Here is a 23,607-nt window from a genome sequence, read left to right on the forward strand (position 1 = left end):
TTTTCTCTCGTCGTTCCCTGCAATTAACTTGACGGACTGAAGATGTTTACAATCCAACTACAATAAAAAATGCCTTAAAAACTTAAGATAATGTCTTATATAAATGCTTTACAGAAAAACAATATGCAAACAGTTCAAATCAGTCATACAATCTACATTCAATATTCTTCGCGTGTTTAGCAATATTTATTTACATGGTAGTATTTGCCAAAATTACGTTTGTCAGTTTAATCTGATGAAAAGTTGATTTTTCTCCTTGTGTCGTGTATAATTATCAGGACCAGATTTACATATTTCTAAGCCCTGGACCAAGCACAATTCTGTGCCCATAACATCTCAAAAATATTATAATTCTTGTTACTTTATTTAATGTCTCTATGAAGAAAAAGTCACTCATCTTTCCTGTGCTTGTACATGTAGAAACACTCAAAGCCATCTTAATTTTTTTTTCTTTTTTTTATGTTGGAGAGTATCCGAGTTTCCACCAGGTACAATGGAAAAAGCATTGTTGCAAATTTCGCTCGCTATCAAGTCGGACAGGGTATTGTGATAACTTGATCAAAACTGTTACATGCTACACTTTATCGTTCATTCACATTATCCCAGCCACTTCATTACTTTTCGAATAAGCTTATATTGATAGGAGAAATGGGATGGAATTAAAATATGGGACATTTGCCTGTCCTGACTAAATTTATTGGGACGCGGTATTCTCGGGCCCAAAATCGGGACTGTCCCGTTTTATACGGGACGAACAGTAGGCTTAATACTAACCAGTCACTGCCTTGTTCTTGTTTTATTAATATCAATTCTTTCAGTCACTACCTGTTGCCTTGTATACGCTCTTGTATCAAATGCTTTTGCGTAAATTCTCTACTTGCCACCGAAACGCCTTTTCTGTCTGTCTTTGCATGCCAACTCCATTCTGCTTTTGTCAGTGGTACAATTTCCGATTTTCATTAAAGATTCTTCAAAATGTTTACGAATATCAAATGAAGAAAAGTGAAGTGTAATCACTTGCAACAAGTAAAGAAGCTTTAAACGAATAAATCAATTTATTTCAAAATAGGTAACTACACAAAATTTATGCCAAGTCTATAAAAGAACTGATAATGTTTTACAGCAACTGGCTACCTAAGAAAATGTTAAACCGAATAAGTCAATTGAACAAAACGGCATTCTTCAAATTGCCAACTATGTATTTTAATTTGCCAACTTGTCAAGCGATTGGTAACTTTGGGGGGGGGAGGCTCCCCCCTTTACCCCCCCTTAACGACGCCCCTGCCATTCGATGTGTGTTTGTGGTAGACAAGATCGTATTCGTGGGTTTTCTCGAAATTCTCGCGTTTTTTCCTACATTCTCATACCATTAATTATACAATAATCATCATTTTCATTAATCATGTGTATCTGCCATCCTATCGGGTATAACGTGAGGACGTAAAGCTAGAAATTTTATTTCATTTCAATAATACCAGGTCTCAGTAAGAAGAGCAGCACATGTAAATAACAACGACATTCTTGGACCAAGCAGTAATAGTAGCGTGTGTCAATACAGAAACATTATTTTAGTCGGAATGCATGATGTTCCAATGTTAGTATAACAATCACTTTCTGTTTATTTAAACTTTCCGTTTTCATGTGATTAGTAGAGCTAGTCATTGACTTACGACTGCCCAGTTGTAAAAGTTAGGTTAGGTTTAATATCAACGATTATTATCAAAAAAGTATAAAATGAATAATAAAAAAACCGATAATAAAATAGCCGTTACAATTAAAGATTAAAAGGTATTGATCAAAATGATATGTATGGATGCAGATATACTGGGTCAGATTTCGTACGAAATTTGGTTATGTGATTGCACTTTCACGAATAAAATTAATCGATGTTCATAGACATTTATTCTTACAAATAGAACGGAAGTAATGTACGCAACGTTAATGGATGAAAGTTTTTTAATTTTTTTTTCCTGTATTGTATAGTAGGCTATAACCTGGCCAACTTACCACCAAATCGACTTACTATCGAACAGTCATACCCGAAGTGATAGTAAGTCGACGGGTAGCTGTGTATATATATTACATATATAAACACTACAATATTTAAAAAGGCTCAGTGGTAGAGGGTTCACCTTCGGTGCTTGGGGTCCCTGGTTCGATCCCAGCTTGCGCTGTGTGAACTTTGTGGTGGACAAACGCCGTGCTCGTTTGTTTTCTCGGGGTTCTCCCTTTCCTTCAACTTTCTTCATTCCATTTCTCACTCATCTCTCAAGGTAGTTTAAACCAGCTGTTTTTTTTGTTTTTTTTTATTTTTTTTAAAGAAAACAACTGGTTTAAACCAAAAAACGAAAAATGTTCGTAAAAGTGTAAGTGTTTGTAAAATCTTGATGAACACACATTTGTGGGTTATCACGTTTCACTCCCGTATATTATTCGTATTATATTCAGACGTAAATTCGCCATTCATTACTCAAAATGATTATACTACAAAAGCAACTTTATATATAGGAGGGGGGGCTCATACAAACCCCACGAGAGGCATTTAGTGAAATGAGAAGTACAGTATCTTTGGTTATCTATTTATGTATAAATGAGTCTGAGCCAAAGCGGACTCAAAGAATTCGTATCTTTATTCACTTTTCTTACTGATATGCAAATTAAGTCGTTGTACTTCTTTAACTTGAACTAATAAAAGTCGTAGTGGACTAATTTGGACTAAATTAGTTCTTCTGTACTCTGTACTACTTTGAAATTGTCCATATGTAATTCTGTATAATGGTTTCAATTGTGCAATTGTTTATCTTTTTGTCCTTCTGAAATGACTGTTGACAATTATATTAACAAGTATATAAAGATCAATACAACGTATTTTTATCAGGAACCCTTCGTGAGTGAGTCGGCAGACGTATTACATTTGCGGCCAATTAGTCCTCGTTCCAAGTTCAAATGGAGGACAATTTCTCTCGGATGTAAGTCGAGAAGCGGTTTTGGATTCCGCTTTAAGCTTAGTGACCTCTTCCAGTATAACCCGGTTGTTGCATAATAACACCAAGGCGAAACAAACTTATTTCTGTCCATATATGATATGAATACATAGAGCAAATTATTTAAACAAACAAACAAAGAAAGGTTTAAGCCCCAAAAAAACTTTTTTTTTCTCAATAAAACCATGATTTTGCCAACCCTGGTTTTTAGACAATATAGAGATTTTTGACTGAAAATGGATCAAAATTGTTAGATTAATAAAAGAAGCAAGATATTTAGCAATTAAAGATTCTTAATTTTTGAACTATTTCTATTGGGGGCATTAGGAATACCAGTAGACATATTATTTTGTAGTCGTTCATTTTTTAGGATTTCTTTCTACATTCTAACACGCTACAATGAGAATACAGGTACTAATCAAGTACCGTTACTACTAATAGTATTGATTCTATAATTACGTGTACGAGCATTTTTGTATATGTTGTTGTATAGTTAAATTTTCCATGGACCATGGCATTGTAGCTCGGTTAATCGACATACAGTATGGAAGAAAAAAAGAACCTCATTAAAAAGACTTCAAATGCAGTTATAACTTGAAATTCGAGGAGCACGATCTTTTCATATGTATTACACGTACACAAAATCGTCATGGGCTATACTAATTCATTATTATGTGGTATCACAATTCATTCATTTTTTATGGAAGGTTTTTATTCCTGTAAAGTCTTGTAATATTGAAAGAGAAATCTGAGTGAAAGTCAAGTAAAATTGATATGTTTAATATGTCGCGTTTATGACATTTAGGTTGAAGGATAGGAACTGTAGGAATGATGCAAAATTGATGGAATGAAGGGTGTAGAAGTAGAGCGAGAAAATTCACAGACGCAATATTGTCCACCGCAAACTTACATTTTTGGGGACCGATCATGAGTCTTCGAACTTGTGACAAGTGCTGTATCACTGAGCAGTTTAAAACTGACCAGCTAATAATATGCACAACCCACTTTCAACTTAACAAACAGGGAATCTAACTTTCGGATCACCAATATTCGTTAATTTGTCAACGATTGTTTGACTAATAGCAAGTCCATAACATAAACTTTTCAAGAATTACTAAATGTGAAATCCTTTTAAGATTTGTGATAATACACTTTAGTGAAACAGTCAATTAACTTAAGGAGACATTAAATAGAATTAATATAAATAAAAGTTTTAACTTTATTTTTCTGTATGGTTATTATTGGATATGTAATGCAGTGAAACTAATGTAAGAAAATTGATTAATCCTTTTGTGTCACCTGTGGAGAAAGAATTACCGATGATCAGAGTATGAAGCTTCCTCGACAAAATTGGAGACAGCTTTTCTCGTTAACAAATTTCCCTTTTTAGATGGAGGGTAATTTATAATATGTTCTTTGTTATTATTATTAGTTTTTATTACTCTTTGTTGAAGTGATATAAGTATTTGTTAATGCATATGAATGGAGCATTATGGAAGCTTTTCCTGTTTTTCTGACTATTTGTAATGTCATTTCTTTCTGAATGGTTGGTCGTTTCTCAGATTTTTGAGTGATTGTATATGTACTTCGGTTGAGATTTTAAAATTTGTGTCCAGTTGATAGTTGTTATTCATTAATATGTCTCCTTACTAAAATACAACGTGAATGTGGGACTGACCAATGTTCGTTGTAATGCGAGCCATATTAGAACGTTATGTTGTGCGTTCATTGTAAATTCTGATTTTAAGACCGGGTAGTCTGCAAGATGCTTATGGTGAAACATGTGTATTTTTCAAAACATTCTCAGTAAATATATTAGTTTTTACTTACCTACTTAGAGAACTTTACTTACATTGAAAATTGTAATTGTTATGCTTGTGTCTACTCTTTTAAATTCTTGCGAAACTTGCAGTACGAGTACCTTGTATGTTGTGACTGTATAACCTGATTCTTTTGCTACAGGATAACTTACATGCTTTCTGGTTGGAGAGGTAGTTTCGAACTACTGTGTATGCGTTGTTTCATGATATTGTACTCAACTTTATGACTGTTTACATACCGTATGTTAATAAGCACAACTCCTTTGTAATTTGCAGTATTTTTTGGTGTAGTTAAAAAATGTGGTTTGTACAAAGCAGAAAATATGTTGTAATATTTTTTTTTTTTTCATTACAGCAATATGCAAGGAAACGGGGTGACCAAGACTCGTTGCTTGATAACATGAATTCTAAATATTACTACTACACAAGGACGAAAGGATTGTTTAGGATATGCTATCCCAAGGAAAGACCGCCAACAGGTAGGATACTTTTTTAATTGAAAAATGGTTGATCTAACCATACTGAATATTGGAAATACTGTACACTTTTTTTGAAATGTTATTCGGAACAAGAGACAATCGTATTATACCAGCCTAAGTGAATAATGTCGAAGTTAACATTATTAATAGTTTCCAGGTACTTCCGTTTTTAGTTTGATGAGCTTTGCTACCTTGAAATTCGTACCATTTATTTATCCCTGTATTTAAAAGAGAAAAGAACTTCGGGAATCCAAGCTGAATCCACAGAATAATACGGCTCGTTAACATCTACAGAACTCTCCGAAGGAATATGATCCAAAAACAAACAAAAAAAGCCCAGTAATTATTTCTGTATAAATCAAAACCGTTCTAAAAAAAATAACGACAATTCAAGATCAAAACTTACCTTAAACAAAATAAATACAATACCCCTAATAATAAATGCAACTCCAAGTCAGGAAGAAAAATATGTAGGATTAAAATTAGTATAATCTTTATTCACACTTTAGAAAGAAAATATGCTCTTCGAGTGGAAAAAGCACACACCTATGATAAAAACAATTAACGTATTATTAAAAAAAAAAAAATCGGAACATCAAAACACTATCTATCCCTTGTCCATTATGTGCTATGCTATCGGCCTTTGTGTCAGGCGTCAGCTAGATCTTGAACCCTCAGTCTCTCCTTCTCAAGCAGAGACGCAGTTCTTGTTCACACGGAAACAACAAACGGTTCAGCGACTTTATTCGCACCCTTCTTTGCACAATCTATTTTCGCAGCACTACGTCCAGTTATTTACTTTACTCCCAGACTGAGAAAAGTCAACCTCAATACCTCTAGTCTCTCTCTCTCTAAGGCCGAAGCGTGATTGTGAGGTATTTGGAATTAGGGAAACTGCGACTACCCTTACATTTTCCCGGACACAACACTCTTTTTGCACTGATGTAATTATCAGTCACTATTTCAACCGAAAAGAAAATATGGGAATTCAAAAATAATTTTATCTCCTTCATGGAACGAACCAAACCATCTACAAGTTAAATATCAGTCGGGAATTCCTTCCCTCCAACTAAAGAAAAAGCGGGAGTATGTATTACACATTAACAAGTACACAGAACATTCAAATAATTAAGTTAATAAGAAATCAGTTACATGATCGATTAAAAAATAGAATATGATAATTAATACGGAAGTATTTTTTAATATTTGTAATACCGATATATACACTACAATTACTTAGTAATATCAGAAAATCGATTAAATAAAATATAAAATTAGCAGTTCCTTCAAAAGAGGATACTAGAAGTTTCGGTTTAGGAGTTTGTTAGTAAAAAAATAGTTTGGATTACAATCCGAATTTAATTAAATCAGTTGCTTCTTTAATTGAATCAGTCATTTCGAAACGGCCATATATCCACCAAATTAAATTGTTGAGGAGAAAGAAAAAATACTTTGGATTTCAAGCTCGACATGTACAATGGCATCGATGATATTGAAGCAATAGTGTAGGATATGTAACATAATTGGTCTTTTATGTGTAACCAGACAATCGGTCTTTTCACAGGGGATTCGCGTTTCTTAGTGTACGTCTCGAATTTGCACTAAAATGAAAATGTGGTGGTGATGGACATACAGCCTTTTCGCAATGACTGGTTCAATTTTAATAAAATATGTATCCGTTAGTATCCGGCTTTTAGAAGAAGTAATGAAACTTTCTGATCATTAGTTCAGATCATCCATCATTAGTATTGCGGTGCTGTATGTAAACGAATACTTCGATTAAATTATTATAGAAACCTACGTTAAAAACTCAAAAGTGATTTTTTTATTTTTTTGTCTTGGGGAGTTTTGTAGCCCAACTTCGACTGTGTGAATGCCTCTACAAATTTTTAAAGACAAAATTTAGGCAACGCAATACAAACTTTTCCAGGCTCTGCCCTGGATTTTAGTGTAAATCGTCTCTCACACTATTGAAATAGACTATTGTCAATTAATATCAAAACTGACAAAGACTTTATATATTACTTTGTTAAACCGACCTACTGGTATAATATTAGACCTATAAGGAGTGTGGGTATGAGTATATTCTTGTATAAAGTAAAAAATGAATTCTGACCAAAGCATATACTATTTAATACATAATATCGTTACAGTTTCGGTAAAGTATCTTTGCCGAAACTGTAACGATATTATTTATTAAATAGTATATGTTTTGGTCAGGATTTGTCTTGTATTTTATACAAGAAGTTCGAAAACTAGGTTGAGTGGTGTTCAGAGTATATTCTGTCTTCGGTTACTGTTTTTTTTTATATATATATATAAAAAAAAAACAAACGATGTCCACATTTATCTTAGTCAAAAACGGAATCTGATGTAATTTAATCAGTCACCCTAAAGCTTCAACGTTTTCTTTCACAGACGATAAGATGATTTTAGCACACAGCTCGGAAAGAGGATGAGCGGATATATATGGGTAATTCTCAAATTAGTGGCAAAATTGAGGAATAAAAGTGTTAATATATATATTAATACCATTCATTTTCTTTCAGTAAGTTCAGATACAGTTTAGAAGTATGTTTTGATACCGAACAGAGCTTAATCTGCATAACTTTAGTTTTTAAAAAATATTATTTGTTTTCATATGAAATATTAATCCATGCTAATGACAAAGTACACACAGTAGCCGATAGAAAGTGGTGTGCTATGTGATTTTGAAAATAGTAATAGTTAGAAACCTACTCTTTGGTTAATTACGGTCGTAGGTGTCAATTTGTGTCTTTATTTTTCTTTGCTGAAGTTAAAAATTACAGCAAATATTCTCATCCATGACCGAAACCAATTAGAAACTGTATTTCTTACTATGACTATTTGCAAAATCAGAAATAAAGTTTGATATTAAGGCGTAAAAAAAATATACGGGGATATATTTGATCTAAAAACAAGGAAACAAACTCTGTCCAAAATCTCAGAGTTATAGGCTGCCTGAAGCGTGGGAAAATGTATCTCAGAGACCTATGTTTCAAACACTATCAAACATACGGAGTGCTGATTAGTAAATCACTGAGGAAGCCATACCTATTCAATTTAAAAACGGATTTTCCAACTGTGCGATATGTGCGCAAGGGATTCCCCAAAGGGTTGATGAACCAACAATATTTCATTATTTGTTATTGTTGCAGGAACCCCTTGTACACGCATCGAACAGTTTTGAAACACGCATTTTTAAATATAACCTGTAGGACTTCCTAAGTGGTTTATTAAGCAGCACTCACTATGTTGGATAGTTGTTTAATAAAGGGGTCTCTAAAATTCATTTTTTTTTATGCTTTCGGCAGCCCAAATCTCCGAAACTATGGGCTTTTGGCCAAAGTTCCAGAGACATTCTTCTTTTAGCATCATGTATTTGCCCTTATTTTATTTGTACACATTAATCTAATACGCTATGTATTTTTAAACATATATCATCACTGTATTATTTATTAGTTTTATCAGAAAGTAGAAGATTAGTGTTAAAGGTTCTTTGATTAATAAAACTCGCTATAAACGTTCAAAATTTACTTTGGCATTCATCAGTATTAATTTTCCGGGACACGCTATTTTATACTTTTTGGTTTGTACTTCTCATTTTGGCTTTTAACTATGCCTTTTACTGTCCATTTTTTCAGGAGTCAAGTTGTCAAATAGCGAAATTTCTTAGGAACAGTCATTGTATCGGTCATAAATATTATTTTGTTTTTCTCACTGTCACTTCGGTAATTATTTCTTGCTGTCTGCAAGACAATGATATTCAATAAATAAACAAAGGTATGGTACACAAATGTATTTTTATAATTCTTTGGAAAACATATTCTCAGCACTTACGCATATAACATCTACTAAAATCAATATACCACCTCACATGCAAGTTTAAATTTATGCTACTAGCTATTACATAGATCTACTATCACTTTCCCGATGATTTTGAACTAAGTGGATCTGTTTTATTTATTCCTGAAATTTGATCTAGAAAAGGAATTACTTCCAATTCACTCTACATAGATTTTAATAAAATGTGTTTAACATCTAGGGTTTGTATGAAACACATTAGAATATCAAATCAAAGTTATAAGCCATTTTGAAAGAAACTTTCTGTGACGTATTTAAATGCTCCTTTGTACAGTACATAGTGTGCAATTCACTGGCTACATAGACACTACACCTTAATCTTTAATTCTTTTTTAATACAACTTCAAACACAAAGCAGACAGACATCCATTGTTATGTGGTAGTAGAAAAGAGCTTTTATAGAAAACTCAGATATAAGCCCAAAACACCTAAATGGTTTTCTTTGGGTATAATCCCCACTGCCCGTCCCTAGTCGTGATTCCTCTCTCTTGATCCCGCTAGTTTTGAAAATTAAAATTCCTCGAATTAAAATTTAGTCAACATTTTCTATGTAATTTAAACTCCTACTATGAGTTAGAATCCGCTGGTAAAGTTCTGGACCGTCCCCAAAAACAATTTGTGGGTACGTGCCTCTCGGCAAGTTTGTTTTAAAGAACAAATAGTACTCTGAGGGAAGCAATAATAAACCTCAAATTAAATAAATTAGAAGAGAATATAAATTAACGCCAAAATTTCCATGCTAATGACGAAATTGCATTTAATCGAGCTTGCACAACAACCCCTTTCACAAATTATTAAATACATTACTTGAATATCTTAAGTTCCTAATATATTAATTTACAGAAACAATATCGCACTGATTTAATAAATACTTTGATTTCCACAGTCTCCACACTATTGACAATCTATTTTGCCACCCTGCCGGAAAATCATACAAATATTTACGGAATATCTATATTGGGCAACAGTTTTCCACCAACAAATGACACACGAAAACCGTTCTAGTCGCACGGTTGTCAGGTCATATTTCTCTTTCCAGTGAACGGCATATCAATTTAAAATGCGCCTTTGCTGACGACTGCAGAAATGGGAACAAAGTTTTTAAAGTCTGTAAAATAAGAATGCATTAAGACTCGAAGCTATGTTTGAAGCTCAGTAAAGTTGAACATCGCCTAAAAGTTGTCGCTTAATATCAAAGGCGTACGAATACAAACAGCTACTTTATAAAAACAAAAAACCGTGAAAATGTAGTTGGTTACAGCCATTCTAATGACATTCTCCATTTACTTTTAAATTTCGTACCAAGCTATTTTCTACAAATAGTACATTTTGAGGAAGAAATGTACATGGCATTGTTGAAGGAACTGAATTACACATATATTTCAATTATTGAGCAATTAGTGTCTTTGGTTTAAAAAATATTAACTGGAGACAGCATTTTTTCCTCTATTTTGAGAATTACCCATATATACACATACATTTTATATGTTTGATTTCAAAGCTTTGCAGTATTAACGGTATACGACATTAAAGTTATAATCAAAATGAACGAATTACTTTGACATAGACGAAGTGGGTAATATTGTTCTTTGTATATGAAAATGGAACCTAGAGAATTTTCTGTCTTTCAGTGGCAGTAATAAGTAGTTTTTTCTTTCTTTTTAATGACTTGAATATTTATATTCTTTATGCTTAAAGTTATAAGGTATAGTAACATCAATATAAAATATGAAATTAAATTTATAGTTTTACGTCTTGTAGCTGTGCCCTTTAAGCTAAAGGAGACTAATAATTAATGAAAGTAAATGATCATTAAATAATTGATGGAATGAAAGTGTTGGAGGAAACGGGAGAACCCCAGATATGGTGTTGATAAAATGCTCTAGAATTAAAAATTGACTTAGAATGTTTGACTGGATGTTGAACGTTGCAATTAAACTTACTTACATTATTTGCTAAGTCAAAGAAAGTTAATTCTCCTTTCAAATTAATTATAAATGATGATGTATTATTTAGTACAGAAATAAGTTCCACCTACATGTGACAAACTGTTATTTAATTAAAATACTGAAAATAAGCACATTTTATATGAAAGGATCGATCGTGAAATACCATATTGCATACTTTAGCATTTAACTTTTACCTTTAAAAATAATAAGTCAATAGATACGGTATAAGGTTTGAGATAACTGTCCATATCACGACACGGAACTTGAGAAGGAAATATTTTGTTAAAATAGCTTAGAAAATATGGTTTATAGTAAACGATAGTGAAATAAAAATAACACACATATGCTAGGATTGTTGTATTGCTCTTTCCTTTTAGGATGGTAATAAAATAAATATTTAAGATATGTGTTTGCTGCGGTATTTATTACTTATTGTATTGCGTTTTGCAGTTTGCCTTTCCGCATTGTCTGTGCGATAGAGAAGCTCCGTGTAAAAGAGGTGTGCAGTTTTTCATTCTGTTGAAATGATTGGACGCTGGTAATTATTACTGTTGTCGGCAACATTGTGGCCATAATAGTAGTTATAGCTGGTCATAGTAAGAAAGAAAAAGAAGGGAAAAAACCTCACGACATTAGATGTGGAAGGTAACAAGTGAAGCACGCAATGCAAGTAATTTTGTTTCCAACTAAAAGGACTGCCTACCTGCCTAACCTGGTAAAGGATAAGGAAGACGTCTTCGGAATGCCACATGGCCGGAGGGTAAAATGTCAACAACCTCTTGAAAAAGAATTTTTGCAGCCGTTTCAGTGTTGCCAAATTCACCGTGTTGTCTTCATTTCAGTTCGATTTTATAACATATAGTGCATATAATGGGATTCAAGTCAGTGTCTGCTGTTATACAATATAAGGATATGAATCAGAATTGAAAATGGAAAATATTTCTCTTAGAAACCGACAGTTGGTGGACATATTATTAAGAAAAAAAAAGTTGCGATAATAAACACAATATGATGAGTTATGATGATGCTGAAAGCAACGTTTAAAATTGTTTGACACAGCTTTAACAAAATATATGGATTCTTCACCTGTAAGACTATATTACATATAATATAGCTACCATCTTGCTGAGCCACGTACGAAAATCGTGGTACAAATTCTCTTATTAATATTTTAAAAATCCAATTGCCGTCCCAGATATTTCGTTTCTATTCTAATAAAAATCGTATTTTCTAAAGGTGATCGAAAAGTACTCAAATCTATCAATACATGCAAAAATACGAACATCAGTAATGAATTGGAGAGATAAATCTTTTAAACCTGACTGTAGAATTTAAATGCATTTGTGACCTAATCTTTCAATAAATTAAATCTTCGGAACCAATTAAACCCACATGAAAATTCGAAGATAGTTTTTATCCATTACAATAATTGAGACAGTGATAACATTGTGACATTTTTGCACTGAAAACAATAAATGTTTTCGTTAGCCCTGTTGTATAGGATGATTTTGTTTTCAAATTATAAACCTGTAAAGGAAACACATATAGTAATTTATTTCTTATAGAATGGGAAAAGTTCAGGGTCAAAAGTTTTTTTTTTCTGATTCGAAACAAAAAAAGAAAAGAAAAATATTTTGGTCATGGCATATTCATTTTTTTATACATGTTTCTGCTCAAAAGTTCATAGCTAAATGCTCTTGTTGATTGCAGGACATATATTGCCAATACAAGATTTTAACAGTAAACTATTATAGAGCCATAAATATTTTTTTTACTGAATTACAAACACACACACACACACACACACACACACACACACACACACACATATATATATATATATATATATATATATATATATATATATATATATATATATATATATATATATATATATAATATAATATAATATGAGGGAGAGAGAGAGAGCTTATTTTAACTCTATTTGAAATATTTTCTGTTCAGAAGTGTGTTGTGATAAGGTGTTAGTGTCCTGCTGAATGTAATATCAACTTTACACTGGAGTAATTATGTGTGGCATTGCAACTTATGTTACTGCTTGCTGCTTCTAAAATCATATTGCATACCTGCGAGATGTTTCATAAAGAAACTTGGCAGAATTTTTTGTGACAAATCTATTGCTTTCCCTTTTAATTTCTACTGATTAAGTACCAATGTTTGAAAATGAGACTTTGAAAAGTCGTATAAGATCAAACCCACCGTGTACACTACCTAGTTACGTTTAGACCGGTCATTTGTTTTTAAATTTTAAAAGAGTATTTAGTTAATTCGTCTCTTTCGCTGTACAAATACGCGTAATTATTGATGTTGATGCTTTCTTCTGTGTGAAGTTGTAGTCGTAAAAAATCAAAACAAATGAACTACAAATTTCATTTGATTTTTTAATAATACGCTTCTTCTCAATGTAGGCTAAAACTATTGTCCACTCTCCTTCGTTTATACAGATTATTCTCGTAATCCTGTCAACATCGTAATAGTTTTTTTTCCCCCTCTAAATATAATACGACAAAAACAAAGCATAACAACTAAGGACAACTTACTGGTAGTCCTGTTACGCCCTGTAGAAATAGCACACCACAAACCATTGAACATCGAGGAAAATTATTATTTTACATAAGCGGGAATCTGTCCATTCCTTTCCTTTTTTTTATTTTTTTTCTTTTTTATGTGAGTAATCCTACATAATTTCCGTATAGCTTTCAGCTGGAGACGATATCGCAAAATCAAAATGTAGGTCTCTGTAACAGTTGATGTATGTTCTGTGAGAGGAACTTCCTCAGATAATAGTTTTTAAAAATAACAAAATAAGCTCTTTCCTTCTCACGTTACTAGCGTATATGAATCATTTCTTTCACCTCTTGACATGACCAAAGATATACTTATTATTTTCTTTTATGCAGGAAAAATTCCCACCAGCAATCCAAGTTTAAAAAGAATTGTGACAGAGCCCTAACAAGTCAGTGTGGCTATATAATAACGGTATTATCAAGATTATGCGCTCCCGTTACAAGCGTTGCCGCACGCCAGACAAGCCTAGAAGCGTTATCTGGGTTCAAGGCTTGATCATTTCTTATTCTCTGATTCTTTATAGTTAGTTTGATGTTCTCAGTAGAGAAGAAAGCTGTTGTCGAGCTCAAGATAGTGTAGAAGGAATAAGTAGCAGTAAAGACAATAAGCTGGATATTATCATATGCACTCTAAACCAAAGACAGCGAGCCTTTTCTTACAGCTCAAATCTAGTGATATATATATATATATGTAAAACAGCATGTATTGTTTATTCAGCTTTTCTTTGGACAGAGTTTTAATATTCATCTCGAATTTGATTAAGTTATTTTGAATATTATTACTCACCTCAAAATAAATTGGAAAGACAGAGGGCGTGTGGTGCCCTCTATTGGTGATAGTAGAGCCTTTATATTTACCTTAATTTTGATTCTTAATAAAAAGGAAAGATCCAAGTATATCTTGGTTTTGCCGTGGATACATGCCAAAAGCCTAATCTATAACATTTACTCACATAGTAAAGGAAAGGCATTTCATGTTCTTTGTCATTCTTGTCGTATTGCATTATGTGGTTTACGAAACATTGAGTATATCAATTCCGGTTTTCTTAACGATAAATATGTCACAAAAATAATTAAAGTGTAGGTTATTTGAGTTAAACTCTAACTTTACCAATAGTGAACGAAATTTTATACTTGAGATTTGATGTTAGGTTCTTGGTTGTTGGAACAAGTATTAGTCGTTGTTGGGCAAGAGATAATGTAAAAGGGCACAATCTAGTTGTCATGCTATTACATTTTTTCTTTTTATATATAGGGACAACGTTACTTGTTCGAGGGGAAATGTAATAAGTGTAAGCGAAAGTTTGTGAATTGGACTCCACAAGATTTCTCTTCGCTTCGTGCACATCCTTGCAACTTTACAAACAAGTGTTTGTAAAGTCATCGTCACGCATTTTTCATCATCAACTTCCCGTACAACAAGAAAAACAAAATAACGATGCTTTGCCCATTTTTAGCATGGGCAAAGCATCGTTATTTTCCTTTTCGTATTTCCTGGATGAGACACACGCTAAACTTAGTACTATACTTTTACGTAATATTGTGTAATCCGTCAACTATCGACAGTATGGATTTGTTCTCAAAATTTTTCGGTCTCATAAAGACATTAATTTGGAAGGTAAAACCCTCACCCTTTATTCCGGACAAGCTGATGCAGTCTACGGTCGGCCTCTTGAACCTTAACCACCCAGGTTTTTCCATCTATTTACTTTACAAGGACTGTGAAACAACTGAAGCGCTTTTAGACAAGGATAGAACGAGATAGTAAGTCACGCCTTTGCCAGAGATCGATCCCAGCCTGTCTAGTTGGTAGAGTGATTTCGCACCGGATCATTTCTAGTTCGCACATTACACAAATTTTAAAATTGAGACTAAAATTTCTCAAGTTTAAGTTCTTTTTATTCTACTCTGACCTGTATGGACCAGTTTCCACGGTATATTTTCATTGCTTTTGATTTTCCGATGTTGATTTTCATTACATACAGATTCCCGGTGTCAGGTATTTTGTCAATCATCTCCTGTAGTCCTTCGGTCCTAGCTATAATAACCGTATCATCTGCATATCTGATTTTGATAATGATCTGCCCTCCATTCTTGAAATCTCCAATTCCCATTAAGGCTTCTTTCATTAAACATTCACTGTAAATGTTGAATAATTGGTTCTACCTACTACATCATTGTCTGATTCCTCTTCCAGTTTCCACACACGCACAAATTGGTCTACGTGTTCCGGAATTATACGTGAACATGCACAGGGCATTAAGATATCAGCTGTTGAAGAGTTTCATGGTCTAACTTCAAAGACTGTCATCAGATCCTGATAAAGTTTATATTGAACCTGTGAGAAAATATACTTCTTGAACATAAAAATAGTGCGATATTAACACTGTCAGTCGCTGAAGATCCTAATGTAATTTGTATGATACCACCGTGTCCTTTTTCAAAGAATAAATAAAATAAAATAAAATTAAATAAATACATTTAAAAATAATAAATAAAATTAGTGCACCTCTGTGAAAGTTGTGATTTTACAACAATTGAGCGGCTCGGGTGAATATAATGATTAGCTCTATTTACACTAAAATTGATTTTTGGTGTCATTGGCTTGAATTGCATGGAAATGTGAACCTTCTTTCTCAGTGCACTCGAAAGTTAGAAAATGACATACCATCATGTTTCCCCGAACCGCTCAATTATGATATGAATACTATCAGCCGTACAGGGGTTTTATGGTGTATCTCAGAGATGGCGTGGGTTAACGAAAACATGACCAACGACCCACTGAATCACCACCCATCGTGACCCACGGCCCACCGTGACTCACTCTGACCCACGACCCATCATAATCCACTCTAACCCACCACCCACCATGAATCACTCAGACCCACAAAACCCATCGTCGTCAATTCTGACCCATGATCAACTCCTCCTCTCCATTGACTAGAGTTTACACTTGTAGTAACACAAGGCTATGAAATTATCATTAATCGGTGTTTGAGTTTCTACGGGCAGTCGCACAAGACCACTCTCTTACTATACCAGTGGAACTAACCTTTACGATATAAAATGGTAAAATGCTTGTCGTGAGCCAAATTACATTGAATTTCAATTTAATTATCATATATAATTATTTCATTGTTGAATTAACATACTTTTCAGTTTAAGAATAGGATAGAAGAGGATAAGAGATGGCGCTGTAAACACTAAGTACTGGGGAGCTTTGCTCTCAGTTTTTATTCAATTTTTACTATTTACATTTCCATATTTTTGACAATTTTGTTATTTGTTACAATTTTAGTATACTGTGATTAAATTTCAATATGTTCATGTGCCGCTTATCCTTCCTTATTACATTAACAGTGTGAAAAACAATTATAATTAAAACAGGCTAATTCGGCCATTTTGGCACGAGCCATCTTACTACATAATCTTATTTCAAACAATATTCATTTAAAACAAAATTAGTGAAACAGTCCACAAGGCTCTAAGGCCGGGACTTCCTTTATATAAATCTCCCGTAAGGGAGGTAACTGGAACTGGAATAGGATGAAATTTGAAAGACTCAAATCAAGGTAAAGTAGATCAACCTAAAGGGAAAAATGTGCCCAGCCCAGCAGTAAAACGCTCAAATATTCATTGTTAGAGGCCACCTACCTCGGAATACCTTGAATGATTTATGGTAATAATTTTATTTTGCGCCATCTCCTCTAATGGGGTAGGTAAGAAGACATACGTGTAAGAAAAATAGCAAACAGTTATACGTAAACTAGGGTTCTTCATTCATATAGGCATGTGCTACGTGAAACTTCCAATCAAGCAAGCAAGCTTAACAAAAGCGTAGGTTTCCAGCTGATAAAAGAGTTAAATAAACCAGTTTCTTGCGTACCTCTTCATTAATGTTAATTTTTTTGTGTACTTAACAGGGTTGGCTGGTTTAAACCAAAAAGAAAAAAGGAACGAAAAATGTTTTAAATCGTGAGAACTTCATGGTGACGTTTCCACATATCAAACCATCTGCATTAGTTTTATCTCCTTTTCACCTTTTAATCAAGGTGCCCCATGTTCAATTCTCGGTCGAATCACAACCCTTCTTTCATGTGTAAACCAAGTAGCGGTTTGGATGTCACTTCAAAGCGAAAGTCTTCTTTATAACCTCGGTATTACATAAAGATGTTAAGCCTAAACACGAAACGAAGCCAAATTGTATGTTCTTGCTTGCCTGAATGCTTGTTGTTTTATAAAGAAGCAAAGGTTGCCTAAATGTATTGATAGACATTGGCAAAATTTATCGACTGCCTACGTAGCTTCCAACATTAGCTTGGATTGGACTTCTTTTTAATTTTATTGAATGATATCTACATACTAAATTTGGAATTTAATACCTCAGTTTTAGCGTACTGATTATGATACGTTGACCTTAGATTTTACATGCAAAACAATAACAGGATTTGCTTTGCATTTAAAGTAATAACAGGATTTTCCCAATGGCTAACGCGGGACTTTCCCGATTTATATGTAATTCTGTATAATGGTTTCACTTGTGCAACTATTTATCTTTTTGCCCTGAAATGACTTGACAATTATATTAACAAATAGACGTATGTAAAGATCAGTACAACGTATTTTTATCAGGAGTCCTTCGTGAGTGAGTCGGCAGACTCATTGCATTTGTGGCCAGTTAGTCCCGGTTTCGAGTCCAAATGAAGACCAATTTCTCTTGGATGTAAGCCGAGAAGCTGTTTGGATCCCGCTTTAAGCTTATAAGACCCCTTCCAGCATAACCCTGTTGTTGCATAATAACACCAAGGCGAAACAAACTTATTTCTGTCCATATGTAATATAAATACATAGAGCAAATTATTTAAACAAAAAAAAAAAAAAAACATGGTTTAAACCAAAAAAAAAAAAAGGTTTAAACCAAAAAAATTTTTTTTTTTTTTTGTTATTTCAATAAAAACCATGGTTTTTGCGACCCTGGTACGTAATGAGGTAATTTTTTGTATTCATTAATTTATTGTAAAGTTGTTTTGTGTCAATATGCTGTTTATTTATCTCATAAAACTGTTTTGTATATAAATTACTTTCTTCAGAACATATTGCTCAAAACACAGAAACATCTTGTAAGTTCACGATCTTCAAGCTTAAATAGTTTACACTTTTATTAATGTTATTTGAATTGAAAGTTTGTTTCAACATTGGAGAAAAACAATGTTAAGTGATCAGTAAGTGTTTGGAGTCCTAAATCAAGGTAGTTGTTCCATCTACAATTGTTCCAAAACCCATTTACAATTTACAAGTACAATTTCCTGAGAAGAGAAAGCAAATTGATTGGTGTCTGGCTTTGATTTATTTCGGAGATTTCAAAAGACTGTTTCCTCGTCATCATCGTACATTCATCAATTGACATCGAAATTAATTCTTGTTTTATTATTCTCAGGATTTGATCATATGTATGACAGAATACATTTTTGTGCCTTGTTTACATTAGTATTTCTTTTCTGTTCAATTTAACTGATTTAATCACACAGTACTTTCTGTTTTATTTGATTTTATAATTTGTTTGCAATTTTGAATAAACTAAAAAAAAAAAAAAAAAAAAAAAAGTTGTGCTGGAATTAGTGGTGACTAAAGTGTTTTGAAACGTAGAGTAAATGCGATAAATTTGTATTTCAGTTTATCTAGGAAGTAGATAAAGTAGCAGTTTTTATACTCTCCCTAGTGCGTGGATGTTTGGTACATATTCACGTAATTTTGCAGTTGGCCATTTACAAAAGATTCAATATTGAAAGAAATCTTTAGTACTTAGTTGTAAGAGACGCGTCTCTGGTTTATATTGTAAAAATACTCTGCTGAGGCAGATTTAGTATGACCCCTGTCGCTTAATGACTAACGTGCTAACCTGTGGTATCTACTTGTTACCCCGGATTCAATTCCTTGTAGAACTTTGTTAATCGTGAAGATATTGTGAGTACAACTAGTGAACTACTTGAATATGAAGTAGTTGATCAAGAGAGCCAAAAATAGGGTAGGAGTATGTATATATATATATATATATATATATATATATATATATATATATATATATATATATATATATATATATATATATATATATATATATGTATATGTATATATATATATATATATATATATATGTATATATATATATATATATATATATATATATATATATATATATATATATATATATCTCGATCATTCATCATTCAGTTGAATGTACACTATGTGGCCGTTAGCTTTTTTTCCCTTTCAACCATTCAAACAAACAAGCAATTTTAACAAATCATTTTGAATCATTTTTACACATAGCATCCCATCCCAAATACACTTAAAATAACAACTAATAGAAAGATGATCGGTTAATATCATCAGTATAGCAATGGGTGGTTTATGTAGGCTATGTTTATGTAATGTGCAGTTACTAAACGAATAAACGCAACGTACCAGATTAATCCAGCACTGGAACACCTTTAACATGTAGTACAACGTGTATTCCTCGCGGAATTGAGGCATATGCAGTGGACTTTTCTGTTACGAACTTAATTAATTCTGTAACACTCTTCGTCAAGCGAGATTATCTCATACATTGAAATTAATGTAATCCTTCTAACCTCAGAAATATGGCACTGTATGTATTCTTAACAAACTTAAATAAAAAGAGGTGGTGGTTACAGGTAGAATGTTCTTTCGTACGTAAACTTCATAATAAGGATCTAAGAATAGTCTTCAAAGCTAGACTACGAAACTCCTCAATGTCTAACACGGTTCATTTCATAATTGTGTGTATGATCACGCATAACTTCGACATAGATGCACCTCCTATTATTATTATTATTATTATTATTATTATTATTATTATTATTATTATTATTATTATTATTATTATTATTATTATTATTATTGTTGTTGTTGTTGTTGTTGTTGTTGTTGTTGTTGTTGTTGTTGTTGTTGTTGTTGTTGTTGTTGTTGTTGTTGTTGTTGTTGTTGTTGTTGTTGTTGTTGTTGTTGTTGTTGTTGTTGTTGTTGTTGTTGTTGTTGTTGTTGTTGTTGTTGTTGTTGTTGTAGTAGTAGTAGTAGTAGTAGTAGTAGTAGTAGTAGTAGTAGTAGTAGTAGTAGTAGTTGTAGTTGTAGTTGTTGTAGTAGTAGTAGTATTTGTGTGAAAGAATGCTTTTTCCTTGTGGTCCCATGTAAACTTTACAATGATCTAACGATAATCTACAGAGCTACAGTATAAAACTCCTAAACTACTAAACAGCATTAAATATAGTAATTAACTGACATCATGGTGTGCGTGTTCATGCATAACTTGAACAGACATACACCGATTTTGATTGTTTTTTTTTTTTTTTAGTTTCAAAGAGATATTTTCCCGCAAATTCCAATAAATTTTATAGGATCTCATTACAGTTTTTGGAGTTAGATCATGAAACTCCTCAACAGATGATAGTGCTACTATCATGTGTATGTTCACGTATAATTCCGTAACGCGTAGATCGATATATATATATATATATATATATATATATATATATATAGGTAGGTATAGATATATATAGCCGCGGATCTAGGAGAAGATCAAGGGAGGGGTTAAACCATAGTTTGTCGCTTCATCCAGTATAAAGAAGTAGGATTGAATCCCATTTTATCAAGTCTATACCTGAGCGTCGGTGGTGGTGGTGGGGGGTCTATAGCCCCATTGGATCCGCGCCTATCTATATCTATATATATTTGGTCATATAGGTTTTGTAGGATCATTTTATAGAAAGTTAGCACCCTACGTACTTTAGTTTAGGTATCTAGCTAAACTACAGGATTAACGAAAAATGGAAAAATAAAAAATAAATAAAATAAAAATAACCGACATCAAAAATGCACTAAAAGTAGAGAATTTTTTAAAAGTGCAATATTAACCGACTTCAACAAAAGCGCTAAAAAGTAGAAGATAATAATAAAACGCTTAAAACAAAATAATTCATTACAATTATGAATAAAAATGTTGAAATCTGTGCCAAGCCAAATTAATATCTAATATAAAATTAGTTTCGATGATAATTTTATGAGGAATTAATTTTGTATATATTAAATTATCATCTAGTTCTTATAAACATTTAGTTTTTTTAATTATTATATTGTTTTTTAAAATCATATTTTCAAGTGTACAGAAAAATTAGAATAACAGTAACAATACCCTTATTAAATAATACAAATAAATTTAACAAAACAGTCGAATTAAATAACAAAAAAGTGCAATAAATAAATAAAAATAGAAAGTATTTTTTGAACACAAAACTGACGTATAATGTTTAGAGCAAACGCACAAAAGCCAGAAGACTAGGCGCGTGGAATTGCTGGTACTTGCGTGTGTATGCAGTCGCATCCCGAAATATTGTTCGTAAGCCGAGGAAAAATTTCTCGAAACTTTATTATAAACCGAATTGTTTGCAAACTGAGAAGTTTATAAACCGTAGGTCTACTGTAACTCGAAAATAGTTTTCAGAGTAATAGTGGACCATTCTTCACGCAATGCAGTACACAATTCCGTCAGTGATAATGAAGGAGGATATCTGAACGGCAACTGAGCATAAATACTCAATAACGTTCAGATTGGGAGATTGAGTGGACCAGCAAAAGTGTTGAATTTTCCCTGATGCTCCTTGAACCACAACTAGAACAGATCTAACTGTGTGAATTGGAGCACTGTCATTTGGGAGACTGTGTCATTGTTAGGGAATAGCATCTGTACCACAGTATGTACCTGATTATCTTAATGTCCAGGTAATTACCGGCAATAATTCAACCTTTGAGAAAGCAAGGAATACCATGAAATTGCAGCTCATACTAGACAGAACCACCGTCATGTTTAATGCAGGAGTAGGGAGTTCGGAGCATATGTCACTTTGAGTGTGCGCCATACATAAACCTGACGTGTTGTTAGAAAGAAGGAGAAAGATGACTCATCTCACAGTAGTATTTTGTTCCAATCATCTGTGGTCCTTATTTTGTTCTCTGCATAATATTTTTCTCGCCACCACGTTGGCAGCAGTGATTAGAAGTTTGGAAATTGGAACCCGACCTCAGACTGGCCTGTGATTGTAGAAAGAGATCGCTTCAGACGTTGATTGAGTTCTGGAGTCAGTTGTGCTGCATTAACTCTACAGTCCTCTTCATTGTTCGGCAATCCTCCATGTTGGCTTGCTTTCTGTCTATTATTTCTCTTCTCTAATGATTTTTTTTTGCCAACAGTTCAGTATACCGTCATCATCTTGGACACCATTGTTCTTATACACCTAACACATCTAATCGCACACCCACCATTTTCTATCTTTGAAAAGCGAAGAGGTCTTCCATTTTGCAACACTAGCATGTAGCCCATTACTACACAATATTGCGTAGTTTCATTCAGCATAGCACAAACACAGGACACGCAGTACACAAATGTTAATTGTAATAATGTTTACTCACAAAGATTACGTGTTGCAATACACGGATGTTTATATTTTAATAGTTTTGTTATATAATAGTGTTTAGCAGCAATAGCTGTTAATTTACGAACACACTTAAATTTACATGTTATAAGTACTATTGATTTAAATTGGATGAATAAAATGAAAAGCAGCAATTTGGTCATGATACATTTTTTAATATTGTACCTTCATTGATAGCTATTGATTCATTACACTTTAAATAGGTCAGGTATTTGTTTCATTTTTCATAATTGGGACCATCAACCTTGTCATAACATAATTTAATTCGACCTTGTAAATTTCAGCGCGTGAGGTTATATGAATTGGAATGGACTTTCTAATCATTCCAGTTAACTTTTGGAATTTACGTGCTGGAAAAACAAGAAAATGCATGCGCATATATGACCATGGCCGGGA

General features: G+C 32.9%; 1 protein-coding gene across 2 annotated transcripts in view; it reads left to right on the forward strand.

The window, feature by feature from the left end:
• Window positions 1-23,607, forward strand: part of LOC145664470 (uncharacterized) — a 229,769-nt gene that overhangs the window by 90,186 nt on the left and 115,976 nt on the right. For both annotated transcript variants that reach the window (XM_081731170.1, XM_081731169.1), the window contains exon 2: window positions 5,160-5,283. In XM_081731170.1, coding sequence (XP_081587296.1) covers window positions 5,160-5,283 — 124 coding nt within the window. The remainder of the gene's footprint in view (window positions 1-5,159; window positions 5,284-23,607) is intronic.

Source organism: Thermobia domestica, chromosome 11 (assembly GCF_964235325.1).
Source record: "Thermobia domestica chromosome 11, izTheDome1.hap1.1, whole genome shotgun sequence".
NCBI classification, from domain to species: domain Eukaryota; kingdom Metazoa; phylum Arthropoda; class Insecta; order Zygentoma; family Lepismatidae; genus Thermobia; species Thermobia domestica.